Here is a 21,112-nt window from a genome sequence, read left to right as displayed (position 1 = left end):
CTCAACCACGTAATATTGTAAAATTTATTTTCATGGCATTAATATAATGTATGTGAGCAAACACGCTATCAAAATGATAAACATAAAAACAATATATTTTACAGGAAGTAAGTAAGCATCAGCAGCATCACTATCACTTTTTGAGATGACTGGACCAAGAGAAGAGGAATGCAAAAATGGAGTGCTGCTACCAATCGAACATCTACCTTCCCTGACTACTGTACAATCATGGTTAAGTCACAGCTTGTGTGGTACCAGCAGTCCATTTTTTTGCATTAGAATGTACTGTAGCAGGCTGAAACTGGGTCAAATTACACCTTAAAATCAATTCCTTCTGTGGGACCATGAACCGGTTCCCTGGATCTAAAAAATAGCAATTTCAGATTACATCGCAGCCCAGGCAGGCGGTAGCATGCCAGCACTGGATCCCAATTTATAATCCACCCTTAAAGTGAGCAGTATATATTTTCCAGGGTTACAGATTCTGACAGCACTGAATCTTGCTCCCCCTCTGACCGTCCGTGGTCGGGGGCACGCTGATGTCGACCACGTTATTCCCTGGCGACTCGTCATGGGCCGACCGCTCGGCGATTTGCTTCTGCGATACGATCCGGTAGATTTCTGTGCAAAAAATGAGAATGGGCTGTAAAGTGTCCACTTGAAATTGACACAAAATACTCAGATTTAGGAAAGAAGACTCACTAACATGCAGTTAATACAAAATGACCAATTACCCGCCTAAACAAATGTAACTATTTTGTCCACAGCATGAAAGTGACAATTTTTGGAAAAGTTTGTCGTGACCGTTGGAATGTACAGTCATACCTGTAAGGATATTCTTGAAGGCCTCTTCAACATTTGTTGAGTCCAAGGCTGAAGTTTCTATGAATGACAAGTTGTTTTTCTCTGAGAAAACACAATGTACAGTAATAGTTAAGTTTTTGCAAAACTAACAGTTCATTATCATTCATCCCCAGGTGTGTGTGTGTGTGTGTCAGCGACATCTGATAGGCAGAGCAATTTAATGCTCTTGCACTAGATGGCAGAAGTGAATAAATTGAGCTGAGATCACCATCAGTAAATATGGCTATCTATACTTTTTGTGACGTTTTTGTGTGTTTATAATGTATATTTGCCATAGCTCGATGAAGGTTAAAATAAATAGCCCTGTCCAGGACAACTGTTATCTCCTAAATTTCCAAAATGTGGCTTCTATGCCGCTATTTGTGAATGACTTCTATTTCACAGTTTGCTGCCAAATCCACAGCTCCATTTCTTGTCCACACAGCTAAAATGGATACTTGCTGAAATCGACAATGCCGAGCGGCTTAAATGTGCTGTCTAAGCGAGGTGCTGATCTCTCGCAGACTCACACAAAGACGTGTGTTATCGTGTTACATCTTGACACAGATTAAGCGCTCCAGTTTCCAATAGAGGGTGAATCAAGTACTGATAATATTAGGTTGAGTTTGTGTACCTGCAAAGGCACGGGCCTCATCCGTTGGCACGGCCCTGAGGTGGCGTAAGTCGCTTTTGTTGCCCACCAGCATGATGACGATGTTGTTGTCGGCGTGGTCCCTCAGCTCCTTCAGCCAGCGCTCCACATTTTCGTAAGTCAGGTGCTTGGCTATGTCGTACACTAGGAGCGCCCCCACGGCCCCTCTGTAGTATCTGGGTCATGTCAAGGACAACGACAAAGGTGAGTACATGGAAGTATTTTCTTTTTTTTTTTTTTTTAATGCATGACAAAACTAGAGTTTTCTAGTTTGTCTTAACAGTATATTTTCCTACTCAATACAGGTAGGGCTGTCATTATTGAATATTTTTAGAATCGATTATTCTAAAAAAAATTAATATAATTTTATCTGAATACAATTCAATTAATAAAATGTAATTTATAAAAGTGCAGATGTTTGCAAATGTCTTGATTAAACTCAAAAATAAATCAATCTGGTCATCTTTAGTAAAAAAAACAACTTGATTATTAAAATGAGGCAATTAATTTGATAATCGTTTTGTTGCTAATTAAATGGTTAGTTTTAACGGCTCTAAATATGACCGCTCATGACAAAGATCTGCCAGACTGTAAAAGGACTCACGCTGAGGTGATGGCTCTGTAGCGCTCTTGTCCCGCCGTGTCCCATATCTGAGCTTTTATCGTCTTGCCATCCACCTGAATGCTGCGTGTTGCAAACTCCACACCGATGGTGCTTTTGCTCTCCAGGTTGAACTCATTTCGTGTGAATCGAGAGAGCAGGTTACTCTTACCGACACCTGAGTCCCCAATTAACACAACTGTAGAAAAGAAAATACCAAACATTAGTATGTGAAAATCTAAAAATCATGGAATTGATCAGCTGGTCTCCCAATGTGATAGATGTGTTGAGAATTGGGGTGTAAATCGCGGGTTTTGTCACGATACGATATCGATACACAGTTGCACGATACGATATTTGCCGATATCTTAAAGCCTGCTGTGATTCATTCACGATACATCACGATATAATGCTCTACGATCGATATAGAACAATATCCTGATTTATAACAATTCATACGCAAAATCAACAAGGTACTGCAAACTCTTTATTTAGGAAAGTGCTTCCAAACGAATGACTTGAAGCCCAAAGGGGAGCGAATTTTCCCGTCTTCTTGGACACTAGCCATAGCACCAGCCCAGGAGCCGCGTAGTTGTCGGCTCCCCTTTCACGTGCCTGCTCTGCTCACAACACAACACGCCGCGCACTGCTCCCGGAAAGAGGAAGCAAGCAACAATGAACTGGATTTCAAAATAAAGTTGCGTCTAATGTCCGAGGTAAAAAACGGGCGATATAGATCGATGTTTACGTTTAGCATCGATGTCAACAAATCGTAGAGCATTATATCGATGTATCGATGAATCGTTACACCCCTAGTTGACAATGCACGAAGTGGAATTTTGTCTATCTTGTGATGGTTCCCGCATGGCCCTCATATTCACAGTCAAGCCTTAAGAGTCTTGTCTTAACAAAGTCCTGTGAGGATCAGAGCTGGAAGCTGAGTCAGGGGCCTGCGGGGTCGGGGAAGGGGGGTTCCTATGTACAACAAAGCAGCAGAGGTGGAGCCAATGTGTTTTCTCCCCTCCGCAAAGGAAATAGAGCCGAACTTTGTCCCTGCAGACACCATTCTGGTCTGGGCTGCAGGAAACTGATAACAGGCCCTACCAAAACCTGAATCGACATTTTCGGGCCGCCTTACCCTTCCTGTTTCTACGGAGGCTTGGGACGATGGCTCGGCCAGACAGGGAGAGGGCGAGAGGGGAGGCTTGCCTCGCCTCCGGCAGATGCACTATTCATGCCACAGAGGAGACTTTGTTACATCTAAATAGCCTTTTGGCTCCTGCACTCGCCAGGATGTTAATGTGCCACAGGAGCTGATATGACCATCAAAGAGGCATTTTGGATCCAGCTGAGCTCGGTTAAGATAACCAGCGGATCCATCAGCATGCAGAATGCATTAAATCATGAAGCTATTTGTGTCACTAACACGGTATACACTGTATTGGCTAGAACAGGATGCCAACACAATTAAGGCATAAGCGAACTCGCTAAGGCCCCGTGAACACTAGGGGGAGCAATTAACGGTCAACAGAGGTTACGGCTTAAGATGTAACAAATAGCGAAAACCCTAAGAAATTTATATTGGACAAAGATTTAGTGTGAGTACAAAAGAATGAATCACAAACATACGAAGGACGATATTTATACTCTGTTTTCGTACATTTTTAGTTATGTTTACATACCTTAGTCAGGGGTCACCAATATTTCTTTAAGCATTGAGCAACAATTTGGCAATGAATGAGCAAAGGCAATCACTTTGATACACACTTCGAAAATAAACGTAAATATTCTCTTGATCATGTTAATGATTTCTCGCAATAGTTATCAATATTCTAACCGGGTAGAAAACGGGTAACTATTGATATGCAACACTTCTCAACAAGTTACATTTTCACATGACTATTCCTAGGAAATCACAGTGTCCCATCTCCGGTGAGCTATTTTTGGAACTGTCCCACGTTTACTCATGTGACACTTGTTGGCTACCTGATCTACGGTATTTGATTGTATTTACTTTGCCGCTTTGGTTAGTTATTGTTCTTGCACTTTTTTTGGGATAGAGGAAATTCCGTTTCCCATTTTTGACTGTAAATCAAGCCCAGTACACTCAAGTAGACTACTTTTGTTTAATAGTGGGCAGAAATAGATGCGCCTAAAATCAAATTTTGCTTAGGACCCCGTGGAGGTTTGAGTCGAGTCTGGTCAATGTTTTTTGTGTAACACTCTTTATGGGAATAACACAATAGTTCAATAGGCCTACTTACAGATGGGGTCCTGCACCCTACCTATAAGCATAGCTGCAGGCGTTGGGACGTAACGACAGCGTTTTTAAGATCATCATTCTGTCCTTGCATAAACACAGGCCCAGACACTTCGGTATTAACGACGCAACAACAGTCTAAAACGCTTTTCAAGGCGATTCTGTATGAGCTGATGTAAAAGAGAAACGCGATCATTCCCCCCCCCCCCCCCCCCTTTCCTTTACCTTTGAACAAGAAATCGTATTCATCGTCTCGGTTCCCCATTCTAGACGAGGCCGCTACGACGCTTGTCCCCCGGAGGATGATATGTGTAGTATGGGAGGGAAAGATGGGTTAAAAAGAAGCTAAAAAAATATGGCAAAGGTTAGTGGTGGGACAAAAATGCGCCAATGCTTGCTGTCAGGGCTGCAGGGAGGCACAGCAGCTCCCGAGTCTGCAGAGGGAGGAGTCCCTGCACTTTGAATATTTTCCTCTAGGAGGCGCGCCTCTCGTTAAAGCGCCGATGCTGCTTCAGACCATCAGAATCTGTCTGCAGACCGCAGACAATGCAGGACCGAGCGTACAACTATGATTAGGTTAAGTCTCTTTACTGGATATTGTTCATTGTTATTTTCTTTGGGACAATGATTAGTGTTATTGTTTACATTATGATACTTGACATTTCATCAACAAAATGCATAATGTAGTCATACAAGTCTCGTTATACTAAAACACAATGTTGCTGTTTTAAAATAATGTCCTAGTCGAGAGACTTAGCTAAAAAAAAAAACATTGTCAATGCCTCTTTTTGTTTTGATTTTTTTCTTTTTGTTTGTTTTATCGTGTGTCTGGAAAAATCAAATATAATTTTGATTTTAACAATAACAGGATAGTGATAATTTTAATAATAACTGGGGATATTATTATTATTATTATTATTATCATCATTATTATTATTATTATTATTATTATTATTATTATTATTATTATTATTATTATTATTATTATTATTATTATTATTATTATTATTATTATTATTATTATTATTATTATTATTATTGTGTGAAGGCGAAGGCCTTCACACATATGTTATTCTACACCATTCTCTATTATTGTGTGAAGGCGAAGGCCTTCACACATATGTTATTCTACACCATTCTCTATTATTATTATTGTGTGAAGGCGAAGGCCTTCACACATTGATATTGTACTTTATTATTAAACAACTTATTCCTCCCACTTTTTTGACATCTAACTACTCCCACATGCTTCAACCCATTCACCTCGTTCAAACTTTCACACGTTCCAAAAATTCATGGCACGCTTGCCAGTATTTTTCGCGTTCATAACATTTACCGTTTTTAAGTAATTAGCAAATTTGTGCCTTTTATTTCCCCATTCATTCTTAATGGCAATGTCAACCCGAGCCAGTTTCCTGTAGTGGGTTCGATTCCCACATTGGGCGTCATTAATTATTCTACTCTTTATTCTTCCCGCTTATCATTTTCAACGCTTATCATTTGTAACTAACATTCGCATTCAACATTCATTACATTAAGCAATTTCCACCACTTTGATTACGTATTCGCATTCAACAAACACATTCATTACATTAACCAAATTCAACCAATAAAAGAAAGGGACTCAATTAGCTCGTGGGAAACACAAGTGATTCCAGTACACGAGCATCTTTCCCGAGTGGTATCAAAACCCGCGTCAGTTCGATTCCCACATTGGGCGTCATTATTTATTTTACTCTTTATCCTTCCCGGTTATCATTTTCAACGGTTATCATTTGTAACTTTTGTCATTCGCATTCAACATTCATTACATTAAGCAATTTCCACCACTTTGATTACGCATTCGCATTCAACAAACACATTCATTACATTAACCAAATTCAACAGTTACTGAGGTAGGAACCTGATTAGCTCAGTTGGAAACACAATGGCAATGTCAACCTGCGCCAGTTTCCTGTAGTGGGTTCGATTCCCACTTTGGGCGTCATAAAGTATTTTACTCTTTATTCTTCCCCCTTATCATTTGTACCTTTTTTGTAACATTTGTAACGTTTCATTTTTAACGCTTATCATTTGTACCTTTTTGTAACATGTATTTGTAACATTTTCCCATTTATTTCACAATTATCTATTTTCCCTTTGTATTCTTCCCGCTCATCATTTTTAACGCTTAACGTTTGTAACTTAACATCTGCCTTCGCCTTCACACGCAATTTCTTCCGAAATTGCAATTCTAGTTATTATTATTATTATTCTCTTTTATTCTCCACACTTTTTTGACACGTTTCATCTTCCACATAATTCATCCGATTCACTCCATTCCACTTTTCACGTATTCCAAATATTCACGACATGAGCGCTTATATTTTTCTCGTTCCGAAAATTTTCCGATTCCGCAAAATTCCCAAAATTCCGACAAATTTTTCCCCATTCATTCTTAATGGCACATTCGACATTTCACATTTACGTCGTTCCAATTTGAAATTCACATCATTCAGCACATTCTAATCACATTCGGAAGGATTCTCGACATTCCCAAAATTCCCAAATTCGAAAATTTCTCGTTTTCACGTTAAAAATTCCGACAAATTTTCACAGAATTTCGTTTTTAACCTCTAACTTCTACATTTTTCAACCGATTCAACTCGTTCCAACTTTCAACTGTTCATCTTTTGCCTACCTATTCCACAACGTCCCACTTACCAAAAACTTCACATCTTTTATTTTGAAATTCAACCAAAATTCTCTAAAATTTCGTTTTTCTACTCTAATTTCTACATTTTTCAACCGATTCAACCCATTCCAACTTTCAACTGTTCATTATTTTTCTACTGATTCCACAACTTCCCACTTACCAAAAGCTTCACATCTTTTATTTTGAAATTCACACCCAATTCCTTTTCCCTTCTCATTTCTACATTTTTCAACCGATTCAACCCATTCCAACTTTCAACTGTTCATCATTTTTCTACCTATTCCACAACTTCCCACTTACCAAAAACTTCACATCTTTTATTTTGAAATTCACACCCAATTCTCCAATATTTCCTTTTCTCCTTGTCATTTCTACATTTTTCAACCGATTCAACCCATTCCAACTTTCAACTGTTCATCATTTTTCTACCTATTCCACAACTTCCCACGTCCCAAAAACTTCACATCTTTTATTTTGAAATTCCCACCCAATTCCTTTTTCCCTTCTCATTTCTACATTTTTCAACCGATTCAACCCATTCCAACTTTCAACTGTTCATCATTTTTCTACCTATTCCACAACTTCCCACTTACCAAAAACTTCACATCTTTTATTTTGAAATTCACACCCAATTCCTTTTTCCCTTCTCATTTCTACATTTTTCAACCGATTCAACCCATTCCAAATTTATTCACTTAATTCACCTTATTCTTCCCACATTCACTCCCATTCACCCCCACTTCCACTATGCTTACACAATTCAACCCTTGACCCCCAATTCCAGTGTGGCGGCCATCTTGGATGACCCTGAAGTGCCACCAATGAACCCAGAATGAACCGGAAGTGGCCCAAATCAAACCGAAAGTGACCCCAAATAGACCGGAAGTGGCCTCAGGTAAACCGGAAGTGACCCCAAATCAAACCGGAAGTGACCCCAAATGTACCAGAAGTGACCTTTTTAGACCGGAAATGACCCCTAATAAACCGGAAGTGACCTCAGACGAACCGGAAGTGACCCAAATTAAACCGGAAGTGACCCAAATAAACCGGAAGTGACCCCAAATAGACCGGAAGTGACCCCAAATAGACCGGAAGTGACCTCAGGTAAACCGGAAGTGACCCCAAATCAAACCGGAAGTGACCCCAAATGAACCGGAAGTGACCTTTTTAGACCGGAAATGACCCCAAATAAACCGGAAGTGACCTCAGCTAAACCGGAAGTGACCTGTTTTAAACCGGAAGTGACCCAAATAAACCGGAAGTGACCCAAACTAGACCGGAAGTGACCCGAATCAAACCGGAAGTGACCTTATTTCAACACTAAATGGCCCAAATAGCTACATTTGCGCTAACTTTTTCGTTTTTTGTCCGATTTAACCCGTTTCAACATTTTTACCCCAAAAGTGAACCTCCTGAGGCCGTTTTTCTTTGTTTAGTTCTTCTACATTTTTTAACTGATTCAACCCGTTCCAACTTTCAACTGTACATCTTTTGCCTACCTATTCCACAACTTCCCACTTACCAAAAATTCCAAATTCGAAATTCAACCATATTATCCAAAATTTCGTTTTTCTACTCTATATTCTACATTTTTCAACCGATTCAACCCATTCCACCTTTCAACTGTTCATCTTTTGCCTACCTATTCCACAACTTCCCACTTACCAAATATTCCAAACTTTCAATTTTGAAATTCACCACAAATTCACCAAATATTCTACATTTCTCAAGTAATTCAACACGTTTCAACATCATTCGGCGGCATTCCCCGAAGAAGTTATTCATACATTTCGCCTTCACACGCAATTTCTCCAGAAATTGCAAAATTCTAGTTGTGTGAAGGCGAAGGCCTTCACACATTGATATTGTACTTTATTATTAAACAACTTATTCCTCCCACTTTTTTGACATCTAACTACTCCCACATGCTTCAACCGATTCACCTCGTTCAAACTTTCACACGTTCCAAAAATTCATGGCACGCTTGCCAGTATTTTTCGCGTTCATAACATTTACCGTTTTTAAGTAATTAGCAAATTTGTGCCTTTTATTTCCCCATTCATTCTTAATGGCAATGTCAACCCGAGCCAGTTTCCTGTAGTGGGTTCGATTCCCACATTGGGCGTCATTAATTATTTTACTCTTTATTCTTCCCGCTTATCATTTTCAACGCTTATCATTTGTAACTAACATTCGCATTCAACATTCATTACATTAAGCAATTTCCACCACTTTGATTACGTATTCGCATTCAACAAACACATTCATTACATTAACCAAATTCAACCAGTATGTAGACAGGGACACAATTAGCTCGTGGGAAACACAAGTGATTCCAGTACACGAGCATCTTTCCCGAGTGGTATCAAAACCCGCGTCAGTTCGATTCCCACATTGGGCGTCATTATTTATTTTACTCTTTATCCTTCCCCTTATCATTTTCAACGCTTATCATTTGTACCTTTTTTGTAACATTTGTAACATTTCATTTTTAACGCTTATCATTTGTACCTTTTTGTAACATGTATTTGTAACATTTTCCCATTTATTTCACAATAATTTATTTTCCCTTTCTATTCTTCCCGCTCATCATTTTTAATGCTTAACGTTTGTAAATCAACATCTGCCTTCGCCTTCACACGCAATTTCTTCCGAAATTGCAATTCTAGTTGTGTGAAGGCGAAGGCCTTCACACATATGTTATTCTACTTTTTTCACTTTATTATTATTATTATATTTTATTCTCCTCACTTTTTTGTCCCGTTTCATCGTCCACATAATTCATCCGATTCACTCCATTCCACTTTTCACGTATTCCAAATATTCAGGAAAGGGTGGCTTCCATTTTTCTCATTCCGAATATTTTCCGATTCCGCAAAATTCCCCAAATTCCGACAAATTTTTCCCCATTCATTCTTAATGGCACATTCGACATTTCACATTTACGTCGTTCCAATTTGAAATTCACATCATTCAGCACATTCTAATCACATTCGGAAGGATTCTCGATATTCCCAAAATTCCCAAATTCGAAAATTTCACGTTTTCACGTTATAAATTCCGACAAATTTTCACAAAATTTCGTTTTTCACCTCTAACTTCTACATTTTTCAACCGATTCAACTCGTTCCAACTTTCAACTGTTCATCTTTTGCCTACCTATTCCACAACGTTCCACTTACCAAAAACTTCACATCTTTTATTTTGAAATTCAACTAAAATTCTCTTAAATTCCGTTTTTCTACTCTAATTTCTACATTTTTCAACCGATTCAACCCATTCCAACTTTCAACTGTTCATCATTTTTCTACCTATTCCACAACTTCCCACTTACCAAAAACTTCACATCTTTTATTTTGAAATTCAACCAAAATTCTCTCAAATTCCGTTTTTGTACTCTAATTTCTACATTTTTCAACCGATTCAACCCATTCCAACTTTGAACTGTTCATCATTTTTCTACCTATTCCACAACTTCCCAAATACTTCACATCTTTTATTTTGAAATTCACACCCAATTCCTTTTTCCCTTCTCATTTCTACATTTTTCAACCGATTCAACCCATTCCAACTTTCAACTGTTCATCATTTTTCTACCTATTCCACAACTTCCCACTTACCAAAAACTTCACATCTTTTATTTTGAAATTCACACCCAATTCCCTTTTCCCTTCTCATTTCTACATTTTTCAACCGATTCAACCCATTCCAACTTTCTACTGTTCATCATTTTTCTACCTATTCCACAACTTCCCAAAAACTTCACATCTTTTATTTTGAAATTCACACTCAATTCCCTTTTCCCTTCTCCTTTCTACATTTTTCAACCGATTCAACCCATTCCAACTTTCAACTGTTCATCATTTTTCTACCTATTCCACAACTTCCCACTTACCAAAAACTTCACATCTTTTATTTTGAAATTCACACCCAATTCCCTTTTCCCTTCTCATTTCTACATTTTTCAACCGATTCAACCCATTCCAACTTTCAACTGTTCATCATTTTTCTACCTATTCCACAACTTCCCACTTACCAAAAACTTCACATCTTTTATTTTGAAATTCACACCCAATTCCCTTTTCCCTTCTCATTTCTACATTTTTCAACCGATTCAACCCATTCCAACTTTCAACTGTTCATCATTTTTCGACCTATTCCACAACTTCCCAAAACCTTCACATCTTTTATTTTGAAATTCACACCCAATTCCTTTTTCCCTTCTCATTTCTACATTTTTCAACCGATTCAACCCATTCCAACTTTCAACTGTTCATCATTTTTCTACCTATTCCACAACTTCCCACTTACCAAAAACTTCACATCTTTTATTTTGAAATTCACACCCAATTCCCTTTTCCCTTCTCATTTCTACATTTTTCAACCGATTCAACCCATTCCAACTTTCAACAGTTCATCATTTGTCTACCTATTCCACAACTTCCCACTTACCAAAAACTTCACATCTTTTATTTTGAAATTCACACTCAATTCCCTTTTCCCTTCTCATTTCTACATTTTTCAACCGATTCAACCCATTCCAACTTTCAACTGTTCATCATTTTTCTACCTATTCCACAACTTCCCACTTACCAAAAACTTCACATCTTTTATTTTGAAATTCACACCCAATTCCCTTTTCCCTTCTCATTTCTACATTTTTCAACCGATTCAACCCATTCCAACTTTCAACTGTTCATCATTTTTCGACCTATTCCACAACTTCCCAAAACCTTCACATCTTTTATTTTGAAATTCACACCCAATTCCTTTTTCCCTTCTCATTTCTACATTTTTCAACCGATTCAACCCATTCCAACTTTCAACTGTTCATCATTTTTCGACCTATTCCACAACTTCCCACTTACCAAAAACTTCACATCTTTTATTTTGAAATTCGCCACAAATTCTCCAAATATTCTACATTTCTCAAGTAATTCAACACGTTTCAACATCGTTCGGCAGCATTCCCCGAAGAAGTTATTCATACATTTCGCCTTCACACGCAATTTCTCCAGAAATTGCAAAATTCTAGTTATTATTATATTTTATTCTCCTCACTTTTTTGTCCCGTTTCATCGTCCACATAATTCATCCGATTCACTCCATTCCACTTTTCACGTATTCCAAATATTCAGGAAAGGGTGGCTTCCATTTTTCTCATTCCGAATATTTTCCGATTCCGCAAAATTCCCCAAATTCCGACAAATTTTTCCCCATTCATTCTTAATGGCACATTCGACATTTCACATTTACGTCGTTCCAATTTGAAATTCACATCATTCAGCACATTCTAATCACATTCGGAAGGATTCTCGATATTCCCAAAATTCCCAAATTCGAAAATTTCACGTTTTCACGTTATAAATTCCCACAAATTTTCACAAAATTTCGTTTTTCACCTCTAACTTCTACATTTTTCAACCGATTCAACTCGTTCCAACTTTCAACTGTTCATCTTTTGCCTACCTATTCCACAACGTTCCACTTACCAAAAACTTCACATCTTTTATTTTGAAATTCAACTAAAATTCTCTTAAATTCCGTTTTTCTACTCTAATTTCTACATTTTTCAACCGATTCAACCCATTCCAACTTTCAACTGTTCATCATTTTTCTACCTATTCCACAACTTCCCACTTACCAAAAACTTCACATCTTTTATTTTGAAATTCAACCAAAATTCTCTCAAATTCCGTTTTTGTACTCTAATTTCTACATTTTTCAACCGATTCAACCCATTCCAACTTTGAACTGTTCATCATTTTTCTACCTATTCCACAACTTCCCAAATACTTCACATCTTTTATTTTGAAATTCACACCCAATTCCTTTTTCCCTTCTCATTTCTACATTTTTCAACCGATTCAACCCATTCCAACTTTCAACTGTTCATCATTTTTCTACCTATTCCACAACTTCCCACTTACCAAAAACTTCACATCTTTTATTTTGAAATTCACACCCAATTCCCTTTTCCCTTCTCATTTCTACATTTTTCAACCGATTCAACCCATTCCAACTTTCTACTGTTCATCATTTTTCTACCTATTCCACAACTTCCCAAAAACTTCACATCTTTTATTTTGAAATTCACACTCAATTCCCTTTTCCCTTCTCCTTTCTACATTTTTCAACCGATTCAACCCATTCCAACTTTCAACTGTTCATCATTTTTCTACCTATTCCACAACTTCCCACTTACCAAAAACTTCACATCTTTTATTTTGAAATTCACACCCAATTCCCTTTTCCCTTCTCATTTCTACATTTTTCAACCGATTCAACCCATTCCAACTTTCAACTGTTCATCATTTTTCTACCTATTCCACAACTTCCCACTTACCAAAAACTTCACATCTTTTATTTTGAAATTCACACCCAATTCCCTTTTCCCTTCTCATTTCTACATTTTTCAACCGATTCAACCCATTCCAACTTTCAACTGTTCATCATTTTTCGACCTATTCCACAACTTCCCAAAACCTTCACATCTTTTATTTTGAAATTCACACCCAATTCCTTTTTCCCTTCTCATTTCTACATTTTTCAACCGATTCAACCCATTCCAACTTTCAACTGTTCATCATTTTTCTACCTATTCCACAACTTCCCACTTACCAAAAACTTCACATCTTTTATTTTGAAATTCACACCCAATTCCCTTTTCCCTTCTCATTTCTACATTTTTCAACCGATTCAACCCATTCCAACTTTCAACAGTTCATCATTTGTCTACCTATTCCACAACTTCCCACTTACCAAAAACTTCACATCTTTTATTTTGAAATTCACACTCAATTCCCTTTTCCCTTCTCATTTCTACATTTTTCAACCGATTCAACCCATTCCAACTTTCAACTGTTCATCATTTTTCTACCTATTCCACAACTTCCCACTTACCAAAAACTTCACATCTTTTATTTTGAAATTCACACCCAATTCCCTTTTCCCTTCTCATTTCTACATTTTTCAACCGATTCAACCCATTCCAACTGTTCATCATTTTTCTACCTATTCCACAACTTCCCACTCCTCAAAAACTTCACATCTTTTATTTTGAAATTCACACCCAATTCCCTTTTCCCTTCTCATTTCTACATTTTTCAACCGATTCAACCCATTCCAACTTTCAACTGTTCATCATTTTTCGACCTATTCCACAACTTCCCAAAACCTTCACATCTTTTATTTTGAAATTCACACCCAATTCCTTTTTCCCTTCTCATTTCTACATTTTTCAACCGATTCAACCCATTCCAACTTTCAACTGTTCATCATTTTTCGACCTATTCCACAACTTCCCACTTACCAAAAACTTCACATCTTTTATTTTGAAATTCGCCACAAATTCTCCAAATATTCTACATTTCTCAAGTAATTCAACACGTTTCAACATCGTTCGGCAGCATTCCCCGAAGAAGTTATTCATACATTTCGCCTTCACACGCAATTTCTCCAGAAATTGCAAAATTCTAGTTATTATTATTCTTCTATTTTATTCTCCTCACTTTTTTGTCCCGTTTCATCTTTCACATAATTCATCCGATTCACTCCATTCCACTTTTCACGTATTCCAAATATTCAGGAAAGGGTGGCTTGTATTTTTCTCATTCCGAAAATTTTCCGATTCCGCAAAATTCCCAAAATTCCGACAAATTTTTCCCCATCCATTCTTAATGGCACATTCGACATTTCACAAAATTTCGTTTTTCACCTCTAACTTCTACATTTTTCAACCGATTCAACCCATTCCAACTTTCAACTGTTCATCTTTTGCCTACCTATTCCACAACTTCCCACTTACCAAAAATTCCAAATTTTCAAATTTGAAATTCAACCAAAATTCTCTCAAATTCTGTTATTCCACTCTAATTTCTACATTTTTCAACCGATTCAACCCGTTCCAACTTTCAACTGTTCATCTTTTGCCTACCTATTCCACAACTTCCCACTTACCAAAAATTCCAAATTCTCAAATTTGAAATTCAACCAAAATTCTCTACAATTTTGTTTTTCTACTCTAATTTCTACATTTTTCGACCGATTCAACCCATTCCAAATGCATTCACCTTATGCTTCCCACATTCACTCCCATTCACCCCCACTTCCACTACGCTTACACATTCAACCCTTGACCCCCAATTCCAGTGTGGCGGCCATCTTGGATTGACCCTCAAGTGCCCCCAATGAACCCAAAATGAACCGGAAGTGCCCCAAATCAAACCGAAAGTGACCCCAAATAGACCGGAAGTGACCTCAGGTAAACCGGAAGTGACCCCAAATCAAACCGGAAGTGACCCCAAATGTACCGGAAGTGACCTTTCTAGACCGGAAATGACCCCGAATAAACCGGAAGTGACCTCAGACGAACCGGAAGTGACCCAAATTAAACCGGAAGTGACCCAAATAAACCGGAAGTGACCCCAAATAGACCGGAAGTGACCCCAAAAAGACCGGAAGTGACCTCAGGTAAACCGGAAGTGACCCCAAATCAAACCGGAAGTGACCCAAAATGAACCGGAAGTGACCTTTTTAGCCCGGAAATGACCCCAAATAAACCGGAAGTGACCTCAGCTAAACCGGAAGTGACCTGTTTTAAACCGGAAGTGACCCAAATAAACCGGAAGTGACCCCAAATAGACCGGAAGTGACCCCAAAAAGACCGGAAGTGACCTCAGGTAAACCGGAAGTGACCCCAAATCAAACCGGAAGTGACCCCAAATGTACCGGAAGTGACCTTTTTAGACCGGAAATGACCCCTAATAAACCGGAAGTGACCTCAGCTAAACCGGAAGTGACCTTTTTTAAACCGGAAGTGACCCAAATAAACCGGAAGTGACCCTAATAAGACCGGAAATGACCCGAATCAAGCCGGAAGTGACCTTATTTCAACACTAAGTGCCCCAAATAGCTACATTTGCGCTAACGTCTTCGTTTTCTGTCCGATTTAACCCGTTTCAACAGTTTTACCCCAAAAGTGAACCTCCTGAGGCCGTTTTTTTTGGTTTTGTTCCAAATTTAGAAAGATTTTGGCGCAATTGCTTTTTTTTATTTTCCCATTCATTCTCTATGGGGGTTCAACATTTGCTCTAACTTCTACATTTTTTAACTGACTCAACTCGTTCCAACTTTCAACTGTACATCTTTTGCCTACCTATTCCACAACTTCCCACTTACCAAAAATTCCAAATTCGAAATTCAACCAAATTCTCCAAAATTTCGTTTTTCTACTCTAATTTCTACATTTTTCAACCGATTCAACCCATTCCAACTTTCAACTGTTCATCTTTTGCCTACCTATTCCACAACTTCCCACTTACCAAAAATTCCAAACTTTCAAATTTGAAATTCACCACAAATTCTCCAAATATTCTACATTTCTCAAGTAATTCAACACGTTTCAACATCGTTCGGCAGCATTCCCCGAAAAAGTTATTCATACATTTCGCCTTCACACGCAATTTCTCCAGAAATTGCAAAATTCTAGTTGTGTGAAGGCGAAGGCCTTCACACATTGATATTGTACTTTATTATTAAACAACTTATTCCTCCCACTTTTTTGACATCTAACTACTCCCACATGCTTCAACCGATTCACCTCGTTCAACCTTTCACACGTTCCAAAAATTCATGGCACGCTTGCCAGTATTTTTCGCGTTCATAACATTTACCGTTTTTAAGTAATTAGCAAATTTGTGCCTTTTATTTCCCCATTCATTCTTAATGGCAATGTCAACCCGAGCCAGTTTCCTGTAGTGGGTTCGATTCCCACATTGGGCGTCATTAATTATTTTACTCTTTATTCTTCCCGCTTATCATTTTCAACGCTTATCATTTGTAACTAACATTCGCATTCAACATTCATTACATTAAGCAATTTCCACCACTTTGATTACGTATTCGCATTCAACAAACACATTCATTACATTAACCAATTGCAACCACGACATAGTAAGGGACTCAATTAGCTCGTGGGAAACACAAGTGATTCCAGTACACGAGCATCATTCCCGAGTGGTATCAAAACCCGCGTCAGTTCGATTCCCACATTGGGCGTCATTATTTATTTTACTCTTTATCCTTCCCGGTTATCATTTTCAACGGTTATCATTTGTAACTTTTGTCATTCGCATTCAACATTCATTACATTAAGCAATTTCCACCACTTTGATTACGCATTCGCATTCAACAAACACATTCATTACATTAACCAAATTCAACCAGCAAGAAGGAAGGATCCTCGTTAGCTCAGTCGGAAACACAATGGAAATGTCAACCCGAGCCAGTTTCCTGTAGTGGGTTCGATTCCCACATTGGGAGTCATAAATTATTTTACTCTTTATTCTTCCCCCTTATCATTTTCAACGCTTATCATTTGTACCTTTTTTGTAACATTTGTAACGTTTCATTTTTAACGCTTATCATTTGTACCTTTTTGTAACATGTATTTGTAACATTTTCCCATTTATTTCACAATTATCTATTTTCTCTTTGTATTCTTCCCGCTCATCATTTTTAACGCTTAACGTTTGTAACTTAACATCTGCCTTCGCCTTCACACGCAATTTCTCCCGAAATTGCAATTCTAGTTATTATTATTATTCTCTTTTATTCTCCACACTTTTTTGTCCCGCTTCTTCTTCCACAAAATTCATCCGATTCACTCCATTCCACTTTTCACGTATTCCAAATATTCACGACATGAGCGCTTGTATTTTTCTCGTTCCGAAAATGTTCAGATTCCGCAAAATTCCCCAAATTCCGACAAATTTTTCCCCATTCATTCTTAATGGCACATTCGACATTTCACATTTACGTCGTTCCAATTTGAAATTCACATCATTCAGCACATTCTAATCACATTCGGAGGGATTCTCGACATTCCCAAAATTCCCAAATTCAAAAATTTCACGTTTTCACGTTAAAAATTCCGACAAATTTTCACAAAATTTCGTTTTTCAGCTCTAACTTCTACATTTTTCAACCGATTCAACTCGTTCCAACTTTCAACTGTTCATCTTTTGCCTACCTATTCCACAACGTCCCACTTACCAAAAACTTCACATCTTTTATTTTGAAATTCAACCAAAATTCTCTAAAATTTCGTTTTTCTACTCTAATTTCTACATTTTTCAACCGATTCAACCCATTCCAACTTTCAACTGTTCATCATTTTTCTACCTATTCCACAACTTCCCACTTACCAAAAGCTTCACATCTTTTATTTTGAAATTCACACCCAATTCCTTTTCCCTTCTCATTTCTACATTTTTCAACCGATTCAACCCATTCCAACTTTCAACTGTTCATCATTTTTCTACCTATTCCACAACTTCCCACTTACCAAAAACTTCACATCTTTTATTTTGAAATTCACACCCAATTTCCTCTTCCCTTCTCATTTCTACATTTTTCAACCGATTCAACCCATTCCAACTTTCAACTGTTCATTATTTTTCTACCGATTCCACAACTTCCCACTTACCAAAAGCTTCACATCTTTTATTTTGAAATTCACACCCAATTCCTTTTCCCTTCTCATTTCTACATTTTTCAACCGATTCAACCCATTCCAACTTTCAACTGTTCATCATTTTTCTACCTATTCCACAACTTCCCACTTACCAAAAACTTCACGTCTTTTATTTTGAAATTCACACCCAATTTCCTTTTCCCTTCTCATTTCTACATTTTTCAACCGATTCAACCCATTCCAACTTTCAACTGTTCATCATTTTTCTACCTATTCCACAACTTCCCACTTACCAAAAACTTCACATCTTTTATTTTGAAATTCACACCCAATTTCCTTTTCCCTTCTCATTTCTACATTTTTCAACCGATTCAACCCATTCCAACTTTCAACTGTTCATCATTTTTCTACCTATTCCACAACTTCCCACTTACCAAAAACTTCACATCTTTTATTTTGAAATTCACACCCAATTCCCTTTTCCCTTCTCATTTCTACAGTTTTCAACCGATTCAACCCATTCCAACTTTCAACTGTTCATCATTTTTCTACCTATTCCACAACTTCCCACTTACCAAAAACTTCACATCTTTTATTTTGAAATTCACACCCAATTCCCTTTTCCCTTCTCATTTCTACATTTTTCAACCGATTCAACCCATTCCAACTTTCAACTGTTCATCATTTTTCCACCTATTCCACAACTTCCCAAAACCTTCACATCTTTTATTTTGAAATTCACACCCAATTCCTTTTTCCCTTCTCATTTCTACATTTTTCAACCGATTCAACCCATTCCAACTTTCAACTGTTCATCATTTTTCGACCTATTCCACAACTTCCCACTTACCAAAAACTTCACATCTTTTATTTTGAAATTCGCCACAAATTCTCCAAATATTCTACATTTCTCAAGTAATTCAACACGTTTCAACATCGTTCGGCAGCATTCCCCGAAGAAGTTATTCATACATTTCGCCTTCACACGCAATTTCTCCAGAAATTGCAAAATTCTAGTTATTATTATTATTCTCTTTTATTCTCCACACTTTTTTGTCCCGCTTCTTCTTCCACAAAATTCATCCGATTCACTCCATTCCACTTTTCACGTATTCCAAATATTCACGACATGAGCGCTTGTATTTTTCTCGTTCCGAAAATGTTCAGATTCCGCAAAATTCCCCAAATTCCGACAAATTTTTCCCCATTCATTCTTAATGGCACATTCGACATTTCACATTTACGTCGTTCCAATTTGAAATTCACATCATTCAGCACATTCTAATCACATTCGGAGGGATTCTCGACATTCCCAAAATTCCCAAATTCAAAAATTTCACGTTTTCACGTTAAAAATTCCGACAAATTTTCACAAAATTTCGTTTTTCAGCTCTAACTTCTACATTTTTCAACCGATTCAACTCGTTCCAACTTTCAACTGTTCATCTTTTGCCTACCTATTCCACAACGTCCCACTTACCAAAAACTTCACATCTTTTATTTTGAAATTCAACCAAAATTCTCTAAAATTTCGTTTTTCTACTCTAATTTCTACATTTTTCAACCGATTCAACCCATTCCAACTTTCAACTGTTCATCATTTTTCTACCTATTCCACAACTTCCCACTTACCAAAAGCTTCACATCTTTTATTTTGAAATTCACACCCAATTCCTTTTCCCTTCTCATTTCTACATTTTTCAACCGATTCAACCCATTCCAACTTTCAACTGTTCATCATTTTTCTACCTATTCCACAACTTCCCACTTACCAAAAACTTCACATCTTTTATTTTGAAATTCACACCCAATTTCCTCTTCCCTTCTCATTTCTACATTTTTCAACCGATTCAACCCATTCCAACTTTCAACTGTTCATTATTTTTCTACCGATTCCACAACTTCCCACTTACCAAAAGCTTCACATCTTTTATTTTGAAATTCACACCCAATTCCTTTTCCCTTCTCATTTCTACATTTTTCAACCGATTCAACCCATTCCAACTTTCAACTGTTCATCATTTTTCTACCTATTCCACAACTTCCCACTTACCAAAAACTTCACGTCTTTTATTTTGAAATTCACACCCAATTTCCTTTTCCCTTCTCATTTCTACATTTTTCAACCGATTCAACCCATTCCAACTTTCAACTGTTCATCATTTTTCTACCTATTCCACAACTTCCCACTTACCAAAAACTTCACATCTTTTATTTTGAAATTCACACCCAATTTCCTTTTCCCTTCTCATTTCTACATTTTTCAACCGATTCAACCCATTCCAACTTTCAACTGTTCATCATTTTTCTACCTATTCCACAACTTCCCACTTACCAAAAACTTCACATCTTTTATTTTGAAATTCACACCCAATTCCCTTTTCCCTTCTCATTTCTACAGTTTTCAACCGATTCAACCCATTCCAACTTTCAACTGTTCATCATTTTTCTACCTATTCCACAACTTCCCACTTACCAAAAACTTCACATCTTTTATTTTGAAATTCACACCCAATTCCCTTTTCCCTTCTCATTTCTACATTTTTCAACCGATTCAACCCATTCCAACTTTCAACTGTTCATCA

The 21,112-nt window shown here is 37.5% G+C and overlaps 1 protein-coding gene across 1 annotated transcript; it reads right to left on the bottom strand.

Annotated features, from left to right (window-relative positions):
* Positions 1–3: 3 nt before the first annotated feature.
* Positions 4–4,804, bottom strand: LOC133165590 (ras-related protein Rab-11B). Its single transcript, XM_061295377.1, has 5 exons — positions 4,582–4,804; positions 2,100–2,295; positions 1,478–1,671; positions 826–906; positions 4–621 (listed from the first exon to the last, which is right to left on the bottom strand). Exons 1-5 carry the CDS (start codon positions 4,619–4,621, stop codon positions 476–478), a joined length of 657 nt encoding a protein of 218 aa, XP_061151361.1. The 5' UTR covers positions 4,622–4,804; the 3' UTR covers positions 4–475.
* Between the last annotated feature and the right edge of the window lie 16,308 nt (positions 4,805–21,112).

Source organism: Syngnathus typhle, linkage group LG13 (genome assembly GCF_033458585.1).
Source record: "Syngnathus typhle isolate RoL2023-S1 ecotype Sweden linkage group LG13, RoL_Styp_1.0, whole genome shotgun sequence".
Taxonomy (NCBI): domain Eukaryota; kingdom Metazoa; phylum Chordata; class Actinopteri; order Syngnathiformes; family Syngnathidae; genus Syngnathus; species Syngnathus typhle.
Note: the sequence above shows the minus strand (reverse complement) of the source record. Positions and strands in the feature narration are given on the sequence as shown.